The 17,338-nt window shown below is 48.4% G+C and overlaps 5 protein-coding genes across 5 annotated transcripts; 2 read left to right on the top strand and 3 right to left on the bottom strand.

The window, feature by feature from the left end:
• Positions 1-37: 37 nt before the first annotated feature.
• Positions 38-907, bottom strand: PAAG_06694 (DNA-directed RNA polymerase II 13.3 kDa polypeptide; the record flags this gene model as incomplete). The annotated part of the gene is made up of 4 exons (XM_002791478.2): positions 38-238; positions 326-435; positions 506-564; positions 771-907. The coding sequence occupies 4 exons, from the start codon at positions 905-907 to the stop codon at positions 38-40; spliced, it is 507 nt and encodes a 168-aa protein (XP_002791524.2).
• A 1,648-nt stretch (positions 908-2,555) lies between these two features.
• Positions 2,556-3,668, top strand: PAAG_06693 (2-nitropropane dioxygenase; the record flags this gene model as incomplete). The annotated part of the gene is made up of 1 exon (XM_002791477.2): positions 2,556-3,668. One exon carries the CDS (start codon positions 2,556-2,558, stop codon positions 3,666-3,668), a length of 1,113 nt encoding a protein of 370 aa, XP_002791523.1.
• A 625-nt stretch (positions 3,669-4,293) lies between these two features.
• Positions 4,294-7,503, bottom strand: PAAG_06692 (hypothetical protein; the record flags this gene model as incomplete). The annotated part of the gene is made up of 2 exons (XM_002791476.2): positions 4,294-6,549; positions 6,682-7,503. The coding sequence occupies 2 exons, from the start codon at positions 7,501-7,503 to the stop codon at positions 4,294-4,296; spliced, it is 3,078 nt and encodes a 1,025-aa protein (XP_002791522.2).
• A 4,856-nt stretch (positions 7,504-12,359) lies between these two features.
• PAAG_06690 (hypothetical protein) lies at positions 12,360-13,815 on the top strand (the record flags this gene model as incomplete). The annotated part of the gene is made up of 4 exons (XM_015845970.1): positions 12,360-12,590; positions 12,708-12,836; positions 12,921-13,009; positions 13,758-13,815. 4 exons carry the CDS (start codon positions 12,360-12,362, stop codon positions 13,813-13,815), a joined length of 507 nt encoding a protein of 168 aa, XP_015700196.1.
• A 1,059-nt stretch (positions 13,816-14,874) lies between these two features.
• Positions 14,875-16,813, bottom strand: PAAG_06689 (DNA repair protein Rad7; the record flags this gene model as incomplete). Its single annotated transcript, XM_015845969.1, has 4 exons — positions 14,875-15,908; positions 15,968-16,133; positions 16,204-16,752; positions 16,802-16,813. The coding sequence occupies 4 exons, from the start codon at positions 16,811-16,813 to the stop codon at positions 14,875-14,877; spliced, it is 1,761 nt and encodes a 586-aa protein (XP_015700195.1).
• Positions 16,814-17,338: the final 525 nt, after the last annotated feature.

Raw genomic sequence — 17,338 nt, 5'->3', positions numbered from 1 at the left:
CTGCATGTCCACCTCCAAAGCCGTAAAACCAGCTCAACTAAGCCCCATTCTGAGCATTCTGCTGTTGAGCACCAGCACCCACCATCTTGCGCAGTTCGTATTCTTTGGTGAACTCGCGGCTGAGGGCGCCCAGATCCTTGACCAGTTCGTGGCAGGCAGTGATGACAGCTTCCTTGGGGGTGATTTGGCCGTCTGTCTGCACGCGAAGAATGAATTTGGGGATCAGGGGATGCGGGACCTGTGGAAATGGGGAAAGGGGGGATTAATATGAAATGAGAAATATGAAGAGTTCGTGGGCAGGAACGGGACGGATTAGAAAGTATACCTTGTAACCGGAGAAGAGGACATGGGAGCTATTAAGAAGACGTGAACGGATCATGTTACCGAGGGTGTGGTCTTCCTTGTTAAAGGTGAAGATGGCAGTGGATGGGACTCCTTATTGATGGGTAGATTAGCCACCACCATGTCCCAAAAGCTGATGGGCGAGAATGGGGTATCAACTCACGAGTATCGACTTCAACCTCGACCTTCTTCTCACCAGGAAGAAGGACGAAGGATTCGAATCTGATTTCATCAAACATACCATGTCAGCCAGGAATGTAACATTATATCGCAAAGCGTAATAGTTGCACCCATAAAACAAGTACCAGAGAGAAAAAGTAACGCAAGATTCAACTCCAAAATAAAGCCAACAGCCACGAGACACAGCAAAACCAAAAACGCCAACGAAAAAGGCACGCATAGAGAACAAAACAGGTAAATGTCCGAACCTAGACACATTGTCCAGATGGGGACGGACTTTAGTCCTGCAGGGGTTCTGGCGGTAACTTGCTGCAGACGAGTCGAAGAAGGTCATAGAGCGCTCACGCTCGGGATCACGTTCCCTGGGGAGACGGGTGATGTCCATGATCAAGCGTAAGATGGGGAAGGGGGGGGGTGGGGGTGACGGAGAGGATTTGTAGGGGTATTTTTGTAATGTAAACAGAAAAGGGGCAAGATGATAGGTTGTTGGATGCTTGTTGCGCAGAGTGATGGTGATGGCGATGGTGGTAAGAGAACGAATGGGAGGATGGTGAAAGAAGATAGAGGATTTCTGAGAGGGAAGAAGAAAGACTGATGAAAGGGGGCGGCATCAACGGAGACGCAGCAACAACAACAACAACAACAACAACAAACAAGAAGGGATGGCTGACGGGACAACATGACGGGCCGGGCGACTCAAATGCCATCCCGTTGCTGAATTTCCACTTTCTTCTGGAAAATGTAGCAAACATATATAGAGCGATCGACTGACACCCGGGAATCGTACAGCGAGGAGAAAAGAAAACACGCCAAAGAGAACATCTAATATCTTACCTCTCAGGGGCATTCATCTTGAATTACGCCAGCTGCTGGAGGAGATGGCCTGATGACAATAGGAGACAGGGGAACAGCAAGGAGAAGACCAGAGAGTAAATATAATGATGAATCTCCTGTGCTCCTGCTGCCCAGCAGAAGGAGTTTGACCTCGGATACCGGCCCCCAAGCTCCAGGCTTCCCCTTGGACAGACTTGATGCGGTGAATAAATATACCAGAAACCTTCGCCTTAAAATAAAGCCTCGCCAGTCCAGAACTTAAGAAAAAAACGAGATATCCAAAAACGCCTTAACCAAGTGTCTGCAACTGCTGAAAGCCGCGACAAGAAAGAATCAAAGAAACCAAAGAGAGAGGCAGACCAAATACGTGTTCCAGAATGGGTTAATAATTTAAGGATATCTGGGGGTAGAGGGTATCCCAAGAAGAAACAGATGGAGTCTTTATTATCTGCTCTCCAGAGCGAATACAATATATATATATATATATATATATATAAACAAGATGTCGGTGCTTCCGTTGTCCTTCCGGCGTTGGATCTTTTTTATTTTCTTTTGATATGTTAAGCCGGGCGGAAAGGAATACATGTCACGTGGTATGTATTACTAAGGGACTCGGACTTATGAATATCCGCCCTCCGGACACCATTACGTCATCGGACACCCGCCGCACATCTGACAACAATGTCCTGTCCTACATCAGAGCATTCCAAGTGTCGGAGTACTCTGTATAAAAATACATATATACATCAAGCCGAATGTCATGTCCGCGGTGCCATTGGCAGTATCCTCGCTCAGTTTCCCAGGTAAATTGTAATAGTTAATGGTGTTCTCTCACTAGGAATAGTTATCACAACCTCCAAGGAGCTGCTGGTTCCCGGCAGAGTATTCATACGTACTGAGCTGAGTCACAGAGTAGCTCCAGGATGCGATTAGGGCCATTCCCATATGAGATGGGAAAGGATACCAACTGCGGTGTTTTCGTGCTCTGGAAAGGCTGAAAGGGTGAATTGTGTTCTTAGACCCCGCATTTCCCTTTCAGCTCTACATCCCTCCACCTAATCGCGGCGGAAGTCCGATACGATCTCCTACCCATCATCTCCCGGAAAATACAAGATCCAACAACAACCGCATTATTCCCGTAAACGCCTCTTCAACAAAAAGTGTAAAAAAAAAAAAAAAAAAAAAAAAAAACATCCACCATGTCGACCATCCACGACCTCCACCCAAGCATCGCTGCCAACACCCCCGCCATCGTCTCTGCACCAATGCTCGGCATCTCCTCCCCCAACCTAGCCGTCTCCGTCACCCGTGCCGGCGGCCTGGGTTTTATTGGCGGAGGCTATGACTCCACCAAGACCGAAACCCTCCTCTCTACCGCCGCAGACCTCCTCTCTTCCTCTCCAATCTCAAGCTACAACAAAGTCGCCAACGACCCCCTCCCAGTCGGCATCGGCTTTCTAAACTGGGGCGCAACGCTCCCCGACGCCCTCCCTGCCCTCCAGAAGCACACCCCGGCCGCAGTCTGGCTCTTCGCCGCCCCAGACCCAAACCCGCAAGACACCCTGGCAACCTGGACCAGTGAAATCCGCCGCGCAACGAACAACCGCACACGCATCTGGATCCAAATCGGCTCCGTCAAGGAAGCGCTCGACGTGGCTGAGAAAGCCAAGCCGGACGTCCTGGTCGTGCAGGGGAGTGATGCAGGAGGCCACGGCCTGGTGCGGGGCGCAAGTATCATCTCGCTAGTGCCGGAGACGAGAGATGCGCTCACCCATGCTGGGTATGGTGGAATCCCACTTGTGGCTGCGGGGGGCATCTCGGATGGGCGCGGAGTCGCCGCAGCGCTGTGCCTGGGCGCGCAGGGTGTGGTGATGGGCACGCGGTTCCTGGCGTGTTCGGAAGCGGCGATCTCGGGCGGTTATCAGCGGGAGGTGCTGCGGGTGACGGATGGCGGGGTAAGTACTGTGCGCACGACAGTGTATGATATTATGCGTGGGTATAATGCGTGGCCGGAGCGGTATGATGGGCGCGGGGTGGAGAATGTTACGGTCCGCGACCGGGAGGCGGGGATGGATGATAAGGAGAATCAGAAGCTTTATCAGGAGGAGATGAAGAAGGGCGATGCAGGGTGGGGGCCCGAGGGGCGGTTGACGACATATGCGGGGACGGGGATTGGGTTGGTTAAGGAGGTTAGGACGGCGGGGGAGATTGTGAGGGGTGCGGTGGCGGAGGCGAGGAAAGTGGTGGATGCGGTTAACGAGGGTTTTGTAGGTTTGCGAGTGAGGGAGGATTTGGGAGGAGAAAATGATTGATGTATATGCATTTTTATTGTTCTATCTGCCCAAATGAAATCCAATTATGATTACCGATGTATGTATGTGCGTATGTATGTGATTCCAAAAGGGAGGCAATTTTCAATAGGAGAATGACAGAAACAAAAACAACCACCAACGAGCCATATATTCGCCAATATGAGTGAAACATAAAATATAATAATAAAAAAAATGCCACATCAACCACAATACAGAAAGAAAAAGGACAAGAAGGAATTTTGAAGAAAAAGGAGATCAGGAAAGTGGAGTGAGTAATTACACCAAAACAAAAACCAAAAATCAAGCAAAACAAAAATCAACTCAAAAACACCAAGATACTATATGTCCCAGTGCAAAAGGTCAATTAAGAAAATAAATCCAAGAAAAATCCAACTCATTTCCCAGCTTTTTGTGTGTTCACCCTCCCCCTTGTACCTCTCCAATCTCGAAATGCGCTTCCAATGGATTTATATTGGCAACTTAGATAGTAATCACATCCAATGCTCCAGGGGCATGCATGCATGTTGTAACCCGTCTTTCAATCGATGCGAATACCACTTTCCCACACTACCCAAAAAAAGGTGTTACAGCACCTGCTCCAAAATCCACATGCCAACACAATCCCTTAGGCTGCCGTAGTATGATGGTGATGATGATGATGGTGATGAAACAATTCCCCCAACGATGACGCCGTCTTCTTATACTTCCACCCACTCTTCTTCTTCTCCCGCGTCTTCATCATCTCCGCCCACCCTTCATCCTCATCGTCGTCCTCCGCATTCCCATTCTCATTCTCATTCCCTTTTCCATTCCCATTCAACCCACCTCCAACCGGCGTCTCAACCCTTAAGTGGCTCAACGGTCTCACCCCGGCAACACCAGTCCCCGAGGAAAAACTCATCCCCCTCTTCCCCTCATTCCACGGCTTAAGAGTCGAAGACGTAAACGTCGACGACCTCCCACTCATCGTCCGCTCATTACCACCCACCTGTATGCCTGACCCCGTAGAAACAGGCCGATACCTCGACGCGGTGCCGACGTTACTGCGCTCCGATGGCGCGACGGATGGTGCGTAGGCAGTGGCCGTCCCTGGCAAAGGCCCAATGTTCATGCCGAAATCAGTTTGGTAAGGGGAATTGGGGAGGAAGGATGATTGGCGATTGGCCCATCTCGGATCGAGGAGGCTGAGGGTTTGATGGTCAACTTGTGGCGGGCCTTGGTTCACGTTGGGGCCGGGACCCATGGAGAGCATGGAGACAGGCCGAATGGGGCTGCCTGGGGTGGTCATCTGTTGACCCGGGCTTGCGCCAGGCATGGGCTGCGTGGGCATGCCTTGCATTTGCATCATGGATTGCATCCATTGGATCTGCGTCTGCATCATTTGAGTCATCATCTGCGCCTGGCCATAGTATTGCTGCGGTTGTGGCTGTTGCGAGTACATCTGCTGCGGACCCAGACCCATAGGCGAACCACCTCCACCAGGCACATTCAAGAAATGCGGTGACGGTGTATTCATACCCATCATATTACTCCAATTTCCCTGGGGTCCGTTCATCCCTAAAAAACTATTAGGAGTAGTAGCCCCATTCGGACTTCCCCTACGCATAGCTTTCGCCCTCTCCTCATTCGCAATAACCCCTACAAGTCCTCCGGGTGGCAAACCGGGCGGCGCACCGTAGACCGACGGTGAACCACCGCCCAGAGCCAATGATTCGCGGTGTGTAGGGTTAATAAGGCCCGCGCCAATGTTATAAGGATCGCGTGGGAGGTTGCGTGCGAAGACGGGGAGGCTGACACGGCTGGCTTGCGGGATTGGTTCGGCTGAGACGGAGGGCGGGGGCTGGACAAACGACGCCATTGAGGAGCGGAGGTTGGGGTTTGAGATTGAGGGAGTGAGATGGCCCGGTGGCCGGACTTTGTTGGGGAAGCCGTGGGCGGCTAGGATGCCCAGTGGGATGTCCTCATCTTCTTCTCCGTCGCTGCTCTTGCCGTTTCCGTTGGAATTACCGTTGGTAGATGTCTCCGGAGCAAGGAATGATGTGCGGCTGAGGTTGCTGAGTGAGCCTGCTATGCTAATATTTATATCTGAGTCTTGTGGTTTGGCCTGCTCTCCCGTAACCTTCATCATCTGCTGCCTGTATACCGACAGATGAGCTTCCTGCCTCTTTCTTTGCTTCGCAGCCTCGCGAGCTTTCTCCACCTCATCCTCCTCGTCATCGTAGTGGTCACTGTCGTCGTCCGAAAGGTGGCTCGAGGACGTGTCTGTTTGCTTCCTTGTCATTTCCTTCTGCTGTCGATAACGCTCGAATTGAGCTGGCGTCATCACTTTGTTAGGCTGATTGTCCGAATGGCTAGCTTTTTGTTCATATCGTTCAGCCAAAATGACTTCCTCGGCTATTGAAGCTGCAACAGGGGAATCATCGTCGTCGTAGTCCGTTGGTTGTTTCAAGGAACTATGCTGCTGCCATCCGCTTCCGGAGAAGTCCGAATTTTCCCCGACAGGAGAGATATCCGATGTCTGCGTCCGTCTGTGAGAGACAGCACTATTAACTATCTTTGCATCCTCATCTTCGACAGAGGCAGTGCGTTCAAGATATACTGTATTTCTATATTTTCTAGGGCTGGAAAGCGCATTGTGCGTTGGTGAAAGGGAGCCTTTGGTGTCAGGAAATCCTGAAGCCCTAGTGCGGACAGCAAGTGGGCGTGATACTATAGCATCGTCCTCCCTCGAACGCGTACGGCCCATGACGCCCTCCTGTAAATTCTGGTTTTCATTTGTATGAGGTGAGAGTTCAATATCCCTGGAACGGTAAATATGTGCGGGGGAGAGGTCCTTTGCAGGTTCTGGCGGTGGTGGGAAGCCATATGGAGGTGCAGGGTTCTTATTAATGTATGTGGTATTAGTATACTCAGAAGGCAGGAAATAGAGAAAGAGAATAAAAAGAGTGGGGAGAAGGGGGCCCCGGGAGGTTCCGGGGGGAGGTCCCGGGGGGGGGGGGAATTCCAGACATACCTGACTCAGCGGACTTGGAGCCAAAGGCCCAGCAGCCTCTTTATCCAACCCATCAAACATATTCTCAAAGCTCATCGAATCACCAGGGCCCAAATCCGTATCTGGCAACCTCGGAGGAGTGGTTGTATTGGTAGCACTGCTCGTTGTAGCACATTCTCTGGTAGAAGTCGACGTAGCAGTTGATGGCAGCACCCTGGACCGGGGTGTGTTTACAATAGCGGCAGCATCCGGCCGATGCGATTTAGAAGATTTGGTTCCAAATGAGAATGTCCGGCCAGCCGAGCGAAGAGAGAAGAAGGAAGATTCATGAATAGGGGGAACGGGGACGTCTTGGATGGGGATATCAGTTGAGCTAGGCAAAGTGGACGAGGAACTAAACTTGGCAGAGGAAGCGGAGCTATCGTAAAAAGGACCAGTCGAGGCAGAATTGTTAGTGCCTCTGCTTCCACTTGGACTAGTCAATTCCGCGACCTGCCCTCCTCCCGCTGCTGCTGCTGCTGCTGCTCCGCGTTCTCCAGGATATAAGGGAGCGGGATCGGTGGGGTGCACGTACCGATTTTCCGCGCCGGGAGCGGAAGGGTTGAGTCCTGCGAAGATATTTGTAGCATAGTGGTCTTCTAAGGAATGCTTTGTGCCGCTGCCGTCGCTGATGCTGGAGTTTAGGGTTGTAGTTCCATCGAAAGATTTTCTCACGGGACCCGGACTAGGACGCTCGAAGACCTTGAACGAGGGTTTAACAGGTGTAGATGCAGGGCCTAAATCGTCCAGGGCATTTCCATGGGATTTCCGCCGAACAAAGCCCTTGGGCAACTTGATTGGCATGGGGGAGGAAGTGAGGGGGTATTAATTAGGGTAGAAGGGGGAGGAGAAGAGAAGAGAAGAGGGAGCGGGGGACGAAGGGAGAGAAGAGGAGGGGGGGAGGGAGAGGGGGGGGAAGAGGAAAGAAAAGGAAAGAGGGGAATGAGAGGTCCCTCAAAGGCAGTGTAGGTTGTGGATTTATTTTTCTTTGCCTTATATAGCTTCTTTATTTATATAAGTCGGAGGCGGTATCTTTGGTTCCCAACCTAACTCATGCGCGGGAACCACGCGCTGCAAGGATGTCGAACCAGGGAACCCACGACGAGCCGGAAAAGGCAGAAGCCGACGAGGGCGGATGGACGGACGACAAGGGAAGAAGCGAGGGAGATATTTTTCTTTTCTTTTTTTTTCTTTTTTTTTTCTTTTTCACGATGACATGGGCCTAAGAGTCCCCAAGAAGATGGGAATTCCAAGTGGGCTATGGCAGTTAGTTTGACGGAGGATAGAAGAAAGAGACGAGGTAGAGATGTTGGTTGATACTGACCGGTTTAGGGGCAAGACAACCTCAGGCAGTCTCAGGTGACAGGGCTGTAAGATGGACAGTTCGGAGGCAGAGACAAGGCCAGTGGTATTTCGTGGAGCGAGGGAGGAGGGAGGAGGTAGGAGGTACGTGGGACGAAGTAAACGATCGAGAGACGCCGAAGATTGGGAACCAGCGAAGGATCGAGACAAGGCAACACAGGAGAGGAGGGATCGCAAGCCAATTAAATAAAATAAAATAAAATAAAATAATACAAAAAAATAAAATAGTAAAACGATAGAAGAGAGCGAAAGCGAGAGCGAGAGCGAGAGGAGAGGGGGATTAGTTAATGAAGATGGCGGAGTTGTTGGAGGTTGAAGCTTGTCAAAATGTTTTCAAGAGGAAAAGTGATGGAAGCTGAAGGTGTTGTCGCTGTCATCGACAGCGCAACCGGCTTAGTTGGTTTTGTTCGGCTGGCGGTTGCTGACAGTTTGGGGCGGGCGCGATCTCTTGGTGTTGGGCGGTTGGGTGAGTGGGTGAGTGGGTGAGTGGTTGAGTGGGTGAGTGGGTGAGTGGGTGAGTGGGTGAGTGGTTGAGTGGTTGAGTGGTTGTGTGGTTGTGTGTGGGTTGGAAAAGTTGTGTCTCTCTCTCTCTCTTCTCTCTCTCTCTCTCTCTCTCTCTCTCTCTCTCTCTCTCTCTCTCTCTCTCTCTCTGGCTGGGTTGGAACGAGACAAGGGGAAAAGGAGTTTGAGTTAAAAAAGACTGCATAAAATAATTAATGCACTATTATTTATTGATTACTCCCTTTAACAACTCCTTTATTTGCTCTTTTATTTAATTCTTCACTCTTCCAACTCTTTCCTCTTCTCTCTTCTGCTTCTTCCACGGCAATAAATGTCTGGGAGCAAAAAAATAAAAATTAAAAAATTAAAAAATTTAAGGGAAAAAAAAGAAACTCTTCTTCTTCCTCTTCTCTTTTTTCCCTCGCGCTGCCGACGCCATGTTAGTTAGTGGCGATGTTGTCCGCAGCAAAACAACAATCCAGCTACGTCTGGCCCCCAGCTACCCAAGCCAGTATCGTCACATCAAGGCATCCCCTAGTGAGATTCTGGAGGGTCTAGCATAGTTAATCGATCCGGGCCCGAGGAAGAGGGGGGGAGGGGGGTAGGTTTGGTTCAGTGCCAGTTGACTTCTTACAAAAAATGGAGCCAAAACGGAGCAAAACGGAGCCAAGTATGTCGTTCCCCAGCCCTCAGAGAACTGGCTAAAGAGGGGGAAAAGGAGAACATCTCAACAAATTCCGTGCTACTCCGTACTCCGTCCTGTCTCAGAAGATGCTGCCATGTTCTTTTCACCTCTTTTTTCTTCTTTATTTGCCCTGCTCTACCCTGCATGGGATGAGATATATAATGGCATCTTCGGAGTGCACTCTACTTCTCTTCTGTTTTCCAGAACCCTCTGCCGGCTTAAAGGGTGGCCCCCCCCCCTGTCTCCCTTGTCTCATTGTTCTTCAGTCCAACTGTTGTTATTGTATTATTGGACACACATTAATTATTGCCTTGACTGACTGGGACATGCGCCACCTCTTATTTTCACTAGTTTCGCAAGTAGGCGTGTAAAATTGTTTATGCCAGCCCACTCTCACACCACTCCATCCTTCCATGAGCTAGCTATTCTGTTAAGAGATACATTACGACTTCTCAAAGTTCTACCCTCAACGGCCGAAGCTGGCTACGAAGGCAAAAATGCAGTGTCACAGAACGCTCTTCTACATTGCTTGTTCAATTCTTCCCTCAACTGCCCGGATCTCAAAAGGCTTCCGAGATCTCATCGTGGGAGAGAGAGATGAATAAGGTTGAGCATCATCTCCTTTGGGGGAGAGCTGAGAAATTTCATAGATTCGCCTAACTATATACTCCCGGTTTACACTCATCAAAACCTTGTAGTTGTAGTTAGTTACACTTTTCCTTTTCTGGAATCTACTTGCTTAGTTCCTTGTCTTTCTCTCTGCCAATACACAGACATGCTGTATATGTTTACTTATTTATCCAGTTAATAATCCACACCTCTCTGCCCGACTGCCTATGAGAGCGGTTGGCACCTTGGCAGGTTGGTTGGCAACCAGTGAGGCCGGCATATCAGCGCCTCCCTGTAGGCGGTTAGGAGGTAGGGAAGCCTGTGGGCAAAGCAAGACCCGCGCAAAGCAGGCCGGCAGGCAAGGGAGGGTGTGTGGATTAAGATTTTCAGGAGACAGAAATGTGGGTTAGTTAAGTTCCAGGTGAAAGTTGTTTAAAAGTTGGGGCCCACTTTTCTAAAACCATGATCAACTCTGGTCAACCCCCAGCTAGAATAAACACAGTCTAACAGGGCATAGTTGGAACGTTGGTTTTAAAAAAAAAGTTGAACATGGTTTGAAATCTCAGCCTGAAAGGGAAAACCTTCGCTTTCATTCCCATTTTCAATATGTATTTTAACTAAAACTACATACAACTAGTCATACCTTACACATGTCCCACACACATCTCTACCTGCTCCTGACGTGGGTTTGGTCCCTTTACCCTTTAACTCTTCATCCTAACCCTGGTGTTGAGGGTGGCGAGGTTGAATAGAGATGGAGTCGTAATATTTGTGTGGTTGTGTGCACGGTTATGTAGACTGTTGTTTTATTTGATGAGGATCCTGGTTTTAGAAAAGTGGGCCCTAACCTAAGGACAACTTTCACCTGGAACTAACCCCCCAAAACCAGCAGTAAAATTTCAAAAAAGAAAAAAAGGGACAACGAGTTATCTAAGGTTTTGAGGTGGGAACTAGTTAACTAGTTATTAGGCTTCATAGTTATATAAATCATTTATTGGACCTGATCCCGCCATCACGTGACATGTTTGCTTTGACATTTTTCCTTTATCCCTTAAGCAAATTCCTCTCTTCCTTTCTTATTCTGCTCCCACCAATAAACTTCATGCGGAGATTCATTGTCTTTCCACCTGAGTTACCTGCTCCGTACTACAGATTATTAACTGTCTCTCATGGCCTTGTTTTCTTGTTTGAACTCGACGCTACCAAGGTTCAAGGGTCAGTTTTTGCCGCAGATAAAACCTGCACAAAAATATGTTATTCGCTAGTTTACCTCGGCAGATCTCAGCGTGCAGGGACCCAACAAAGACCATTCCTTCCGTGGATTTCTCACCAAGCTTCTCTCCAACCTTGAGAAAATCTGCAATGGGAATGTCAGATTTCTTCTTATTTCGATACAACTCTCATGCCACAGGCTTCTTCTGTACAAACTCCCCGGGGGTTCTACTAGAGCAATACAACTCTAGGGTAACGGGTGCCTATAGTTAGCCGGTGGCTACTTTAGTGTTTGATCTTATTCGATGAAAAAAGGCCTTGCAACAAAATTGGGTGGTAACTAGCTCACAACAAAGAGAGATTGAACTGAGTTGAATAACTTTGAATCCAATGTATTAATGAACCAATTCTCATTAATTATTGCATTACTATTATGCACATTCATTTATTAACAAACAAGACTTCAGCTTGCATGGTGGCATGGTATGCACATGTGCACAGTCAGACCTCTTGAGTGTGAAAACATGCGTAACCTGCCTACCAGAGATGTTCGTCAGGTACACTTAACCTTGTTTCTCAGGGCAGGGCAGCTCGCTTAGACAACTCCAGAACTCTGTCTTTAAGGTGTGTGGTGGCTAATAAGAAGCGAACCCTCATTGGGAGTGTTTCTATATAATAATGCCTCTCCCGCCTCTCCTCTTGTCTCCACTCCACCTGCAGCTCCTCCTCCCTATCGTCATTCTGCCCTCCGTTTCCGCTCCCGGGACCCTAACTCCCGCTCTTGCTGCTCTCCCCCCCTGCTCTCCCGCAGCTGACCCAGCCATGCCTCTTTGAGACTCGAGATAACCAACCCATGGGCATATGGATACACCATATTCCAATCCACCAGATACCCCAACGACTAAAACCGAACTCGGCATTTCCATTCAGGAGTATAATCTGCAATCTGCAGTCTGCACTAGTTTGAATATTACCCAACTACCAAAAGTCCAAGTGCGCTGCCATTCAGAGCAGATGGACAACGCGGAGTAGCAATCGCTTACAGCCCATCGTGGGCAAAATCCCCTCGTCGCAAAGCTTGCGGCTTCCGAAGCACTATATACCGTCTCTGATCCCAAAAGAATCAAGAGCTCTCGTGATGTTCAACCTCTAGCTACACCCTGGAGGGCTCCTTTCCCGGTTAAGATAATCTAGTACCATTAAATCTCAGAAGCTCTCTGACCGTTCTTCTACAGCCTGTAGTGTTAGAAGAACGGAATGGCGATATCGAATTCCGAGTCGTCCCGCAATGATGGCACTGAAGAGAGCTGGGATTATCCTTACAGGTCTCCAATGCCTCTTTCGAGAGCAATTTCCGAAAATGCCCAAAGATTACATTGCACGTCTTATCTACGATCGCGCTCATTTGTCGATCGCCATCGTCAAAATGCCTCTGGTGGGTATTGGCGGAATATCCTTCCGAGAATTTCGGGACCGCAAGTTTGCCGAAGCTGTTTTCTGCGCCGTTTCATCTGATCAGCAGGTGAAAGGATACGGGGATCATATCATGGCCCATCAATTTCAAGGATTACGTCAAAGCTTCTTCCCCAGAAATGCATTTTCTAACTTACGTCGATAATTACGCCACGGCTGTTTTCAGAAACAACATTTTCCCAGAGAGATCTCTCTTGACAAGGCTATCTGGAAGGGCTCTCAAGGATTGCGAAGGAGGGACGCTCATGCAATGCTCCATGCTTCCCCGAATATTACGTTATCTCAAAACCGGGCCGTATGCTTCTCAAGCAGAAGAAACCATACGTGCAAAAATTAGTGCAAAATTAGTTCCCTGAGGAAAAGCCGCACCATCCATCAGTCGCCTCCGCAGTGGACTGACAGCGCTGTCACTCCAACAGATCCACTCTCCATCCCTGCGATCCTGACAACGGGCTGGTCTCCAGAAATGTATGCATTAGCACGAGAACCACGCTGCGGACCTCATTTCAGTGAATGAACTTCGACATTTTCTGCATCAAATCCAAAACCACAAACAGGCATGGCCCCTCCTCAATCCGGTCAACAGGGATGAAGTCCTGGATTTATTATGAGGTCATTGCATCCCCAATGGATCTATCGGTTGCAGAAAATAAAAAGAAACTGTTGACTAGTTAGCTATGGTTAATCCGACCAGGAAAAATTGCATTGACAGACCCAGGATAGACTGGATCGTAGGCCAGTTGTCAACAGGAAGACCTGCCACAAGCGGAGGGTTCTTCGTTCCATTAAGGTACTAAATAATTTGCTGTTAGCCAAGGGTCCTTCGACTCAAGGGTATGAAATCCCCGGCAAAATCTGGGGAACAGCTAAAAATGATTGGTTCTTGAACACCCTGTCCCCACAGTCAAAATTGCTGAACGTAATTCTGTACCCTGGTTGAAAGTCCATGGACTAAAAGGTGATACTATCTATCCCGTGGGAACAGGACAGAGGTGGACACAGAATTCCACATACAACTGGAATTCCCAAGATATAAAGCAGATTAAGAGTAACTAATGGCAAACTGTTTATTACATTTGTGACAGACCTTCTTGAATTGCTGAATGCCTAAACCAAGGCCTTCACTTTGACCCTCTGTCAGGCCAATGACACGACTTACATTTAGGTTAATACCCAAACCTCCCAAACCCAAACTCAAACTAACTCCATATATAAGCCTCTCCAACATCCGGCAGGATGATGCCAGTTCTGCCCATGTCAACTCTCGCAGCTGACAATGGGAGTGGGGCTTACCACTGTAACTCTGAGCTATAAAATGTATGTGGTAGAGTTGCTTTGACGAGTTGATAACCCTGGACCTAGAGATATTTGTGTGAATATATTTTATTTCATAATATATATATATATATATATATATGGGTTGGTTGGAGGAATGAGTGAATAAAATATTTGCAGTATCAGGTGATTGCCTATCCCTGGTCGATTTTCATCCCTGTGGTAGTTAAGGATACGACATGGTAAAGAAGGTCATGTTGACCTTTAAGCCTTCCCCCAAGGTTAGAAAGGTTAACTTTATCTTCCCACGTTTCCAGCAGGCGGTCAACAAGAGGGTGGAAATAAGCGCATCAAGTGCCTGGTTCCTGGTTCCTGGGATGCTGGAGTGTTAATTCTGAGTTCATACCAATTAGGTATTGAAAATGTCATGGAGCTGGGATTATGTATTAGTCATCTGCTTGTCCGAACGATTGTGTTAACGTTAAGCTTTATAGATCAATGCCCTGATAATATTGACTCGGAGAACTGCTAAAAGAAAGACGAACTGGGCAGTGGCAAAAGAGATCTGTCATGGTTGCAGTTGGGCAAGAAATGAACTAATAAGTAATAAACATGGACACCAAATGCTGTAGATAGACCAACTTGTAAAACGGTTGGGTGCATTGAATTAACGGCTCAACGTTACGAACATTAATAACTAATAGTCAACGTAAACCGCGTTGCGTAGGGTAACTAGTTAGCAAAATGGAGCTAGATGACTTGCGCATCGATACATAGTTACAGCAATACAATATGTAATCAAACAATTATGTCAATGGAGTTTTGGAAGCTAGGAAGTTGGGTATTGGGCATGTTTGCTCTATAATAAACAAAATTAGAAAGAAAGGAAAGAAGAGTATCAAGGAAAACCCCAGTCACTTTTTTCGGGGCCTCGGGAATCGTAAAATCGCTGCTTCTGGAAATCCATCGCCAAGTTACGAGATGTTGGACATAAACATCAATCATTTGAAGACGATAATGACACGAGCAGACCGAAAAACACCCACTCGCACCACACCTCAAAAAATCTGATCGATAACCTTCATGCTATCCTCCTGCAAAGCCGTGTGGTGCGCATTCAACCCCCCAACAAGTGCCACGCCAGGCGGAACCTTGACATCGCGAATCCCAAAACACGCAAACGCAATAACCTTCCTCAGAGCCGGACACGACCGAAAAATGCCAAGCACAAGGGAGTCGTCCGCAGACGTATGAAATGAGATATCAAACTCCTTCAAGCAGGGGTGCTTTTGCTCCCCATCAAACACCTCCGATAATGCCTTGTGCGAAATATGCCGGCACGAACAGATGTTGAGGGCCTCGATAAATTTTCCGGAATGGTTCATCAGCGCCTTGAAGCCTGCTGAGGCTAGGCCGATGGGTTCTTCGGGGCCATCAGGGTTCCTGTTGTCCACGTCACGTGTGCTGGAAAAGTCAACGTGGGTTAAAGGTGGATTATCCCAGTCGGTAAAGAGGCTGGAATACGATGCATCTGTGCATTTATCGTTGTCTGCGAAACGCAGTTTGGAAAGCCGTCTGCAGCGTTGATGGATCATGTCTAGCATCTCATCCTCGGCGTTTTTAAAGCTGACTAGTGACAAAGTTTGAAGATTGGGTCCGAGTTTGTCGACCATGTCCAGAAGCACGTTGGAAGATGTCTCTTTCAAAAATTCTAGAGAGAGGTGCTCAAGTTTGGAAAGCTTTGCAATGGAACTGAGTGCGTCGTCCCCTAGTAGCCAGCAGCTTTTCAGCTTCAAGCGAAGCAGGTTGGTGCAGTGTTCAGCCATCACAGCTATCGACTCGTCATCGAGCGCGGAGTCTAGGTTAGACAGTTTGAGGCTTTCGAGCCTCGAACCGCATGTTTTAAACAATTTTTGCCAGCATCCGTTTGATATCAGGTTGGAGGCGTCGAGATGCAGGTGTTTGAGTTCTTTGTTGTGTTCCATCATATACTCCAACTGCTTATCCTTCAGCTGACCTGCAAAACGTAGATTGACTCTCTCGAGAAATGGCATGGTAGAGAATATCTTCTGAAAATCATCTTCCTCCAGTTCTGTCGCGTCTTACTTTTAGCGAGGTTACTATTAGTCGTGGTAAAAGGGGAAAGCATACTTCCGCAATCATATATGTCAATGACAGTGACGTCTCCACGCAGGAAAAGATCAACAGTTAGTGGATTCAACGCTCGTCGCTTGGATAAAATGTGGCTAAGTCTCAAGACAAGATCGGGCGGGAGATCGCCAAACTCCTCGATATTGTCGATATGGTCTGCGACTGTCTATGTACGGAAACAGCAATAAATATATAAATCCTGAGGTCGGAATTGCAAGGATGAGATCGTGACTTACTTTGATACAGCTCTCAACGAGGCTGGTTGCACCAAGCTGGGCAATACCGTCTAGAATCTTGCTAACATTCTGGCGACGGCCCTTTTTAGTTTTATTCGCAAATGCCTTTTTGGTCTGCTGGTCCCGAAGGTCTACGAGCTTCGAGCAAGGGGAACACAGGAGACCACCTCCTGGACCAGCTTTGCTGTATGCAGTAACCGTAAAACGTGTTTGGCAAGATTCGCAGTTCTCAAGTTGGCCAGGCACCCTGTGACTTGCTTTCTTGCCACGAACCATGGAGTTAAGTATTTTTGCATCGTCAATTTGCTGGCCTTGGACTTTTTTCTGCTTCGCGGCCTTCATGGCTTTCAGTGCGGCCTGAGACTTGCGCTTTCGTCTATTCTGGGTCTCAACAGCAACATCTGACGTCTCCTCATCCTCAGCTATTCCCCCCTCATTCCTGCTACTGTTGTCTTCAGTGCCATTGGCTTGCTGACTATTTTGTTGGCGAGCCTGCCTCAGGCGTTGTTCGTAGTTGTTACGGATTTCTGCGGCAGAGATATTGTTGGACTAGGGATGAGATCAGTCAATTGCGCACTTGGTTGGAGATTATATATACATGAATGTACATATATACACAAAGTGACAAAGTGAGGGTACAACGTACAGCCAGGAAATCCGTCAGAGCGGAATGCCTTCATGTGGTAGACAAGTTGTTAGTATTTGCTCGGTAGCCCCTTTGCAGGTTAAACTCGGCGGGTCTCTACTTACGGTCCGTGGATATGGGTTCGCTGCCGTCTTTGCGCCCTATAAACCTAAGCAACAAGTCCCAACAATATTAGGAGCAAATAACCACTTACATCCTGAATTCTTCGTGAGATTTTCCAGTGTTCTGCAACTTCTATCTCTTCGATGCTGCGTTTCTTCTCAGTCGAGCCGAAAAGGGTTTAATTGACCAGCCAGTCCACGTGACTTCGTGCCGCGTTTTGCGCAACGCGTTGTTCAGACCTCAGCAATGGGAGGGGAAAAAAAACGACAGACAACCTGGGACAGTGCAAAACCCGCCCTTTCAACACGCCAATTCCGGTTGTCTCTGTAGCAACAGGCTAGTTGCCGACCGACGCGACGGTGCAACAGTGAGTTATTCGCTAAGACG

This window comes from Paracoccidioides lutzii (assembly GCF_000150705.2).
Source record: "Paracoccidioides lutzii Pb01 unplaced genomic scaffold supercont2.19, whole genome shotgun sequence".
NCBI lineage: Eukaryota > Fungi > Ascomycota > Eurotiomycetes > Onygenales > Ajellomycetaceae > Paracoccidioides > Paracoccidioides lutzii.
The sequence above is the reverse complement of the archived record's forward strand: the minus strand, read 5'-3'. Positions and strand labels throughout refer to the sequence as shown.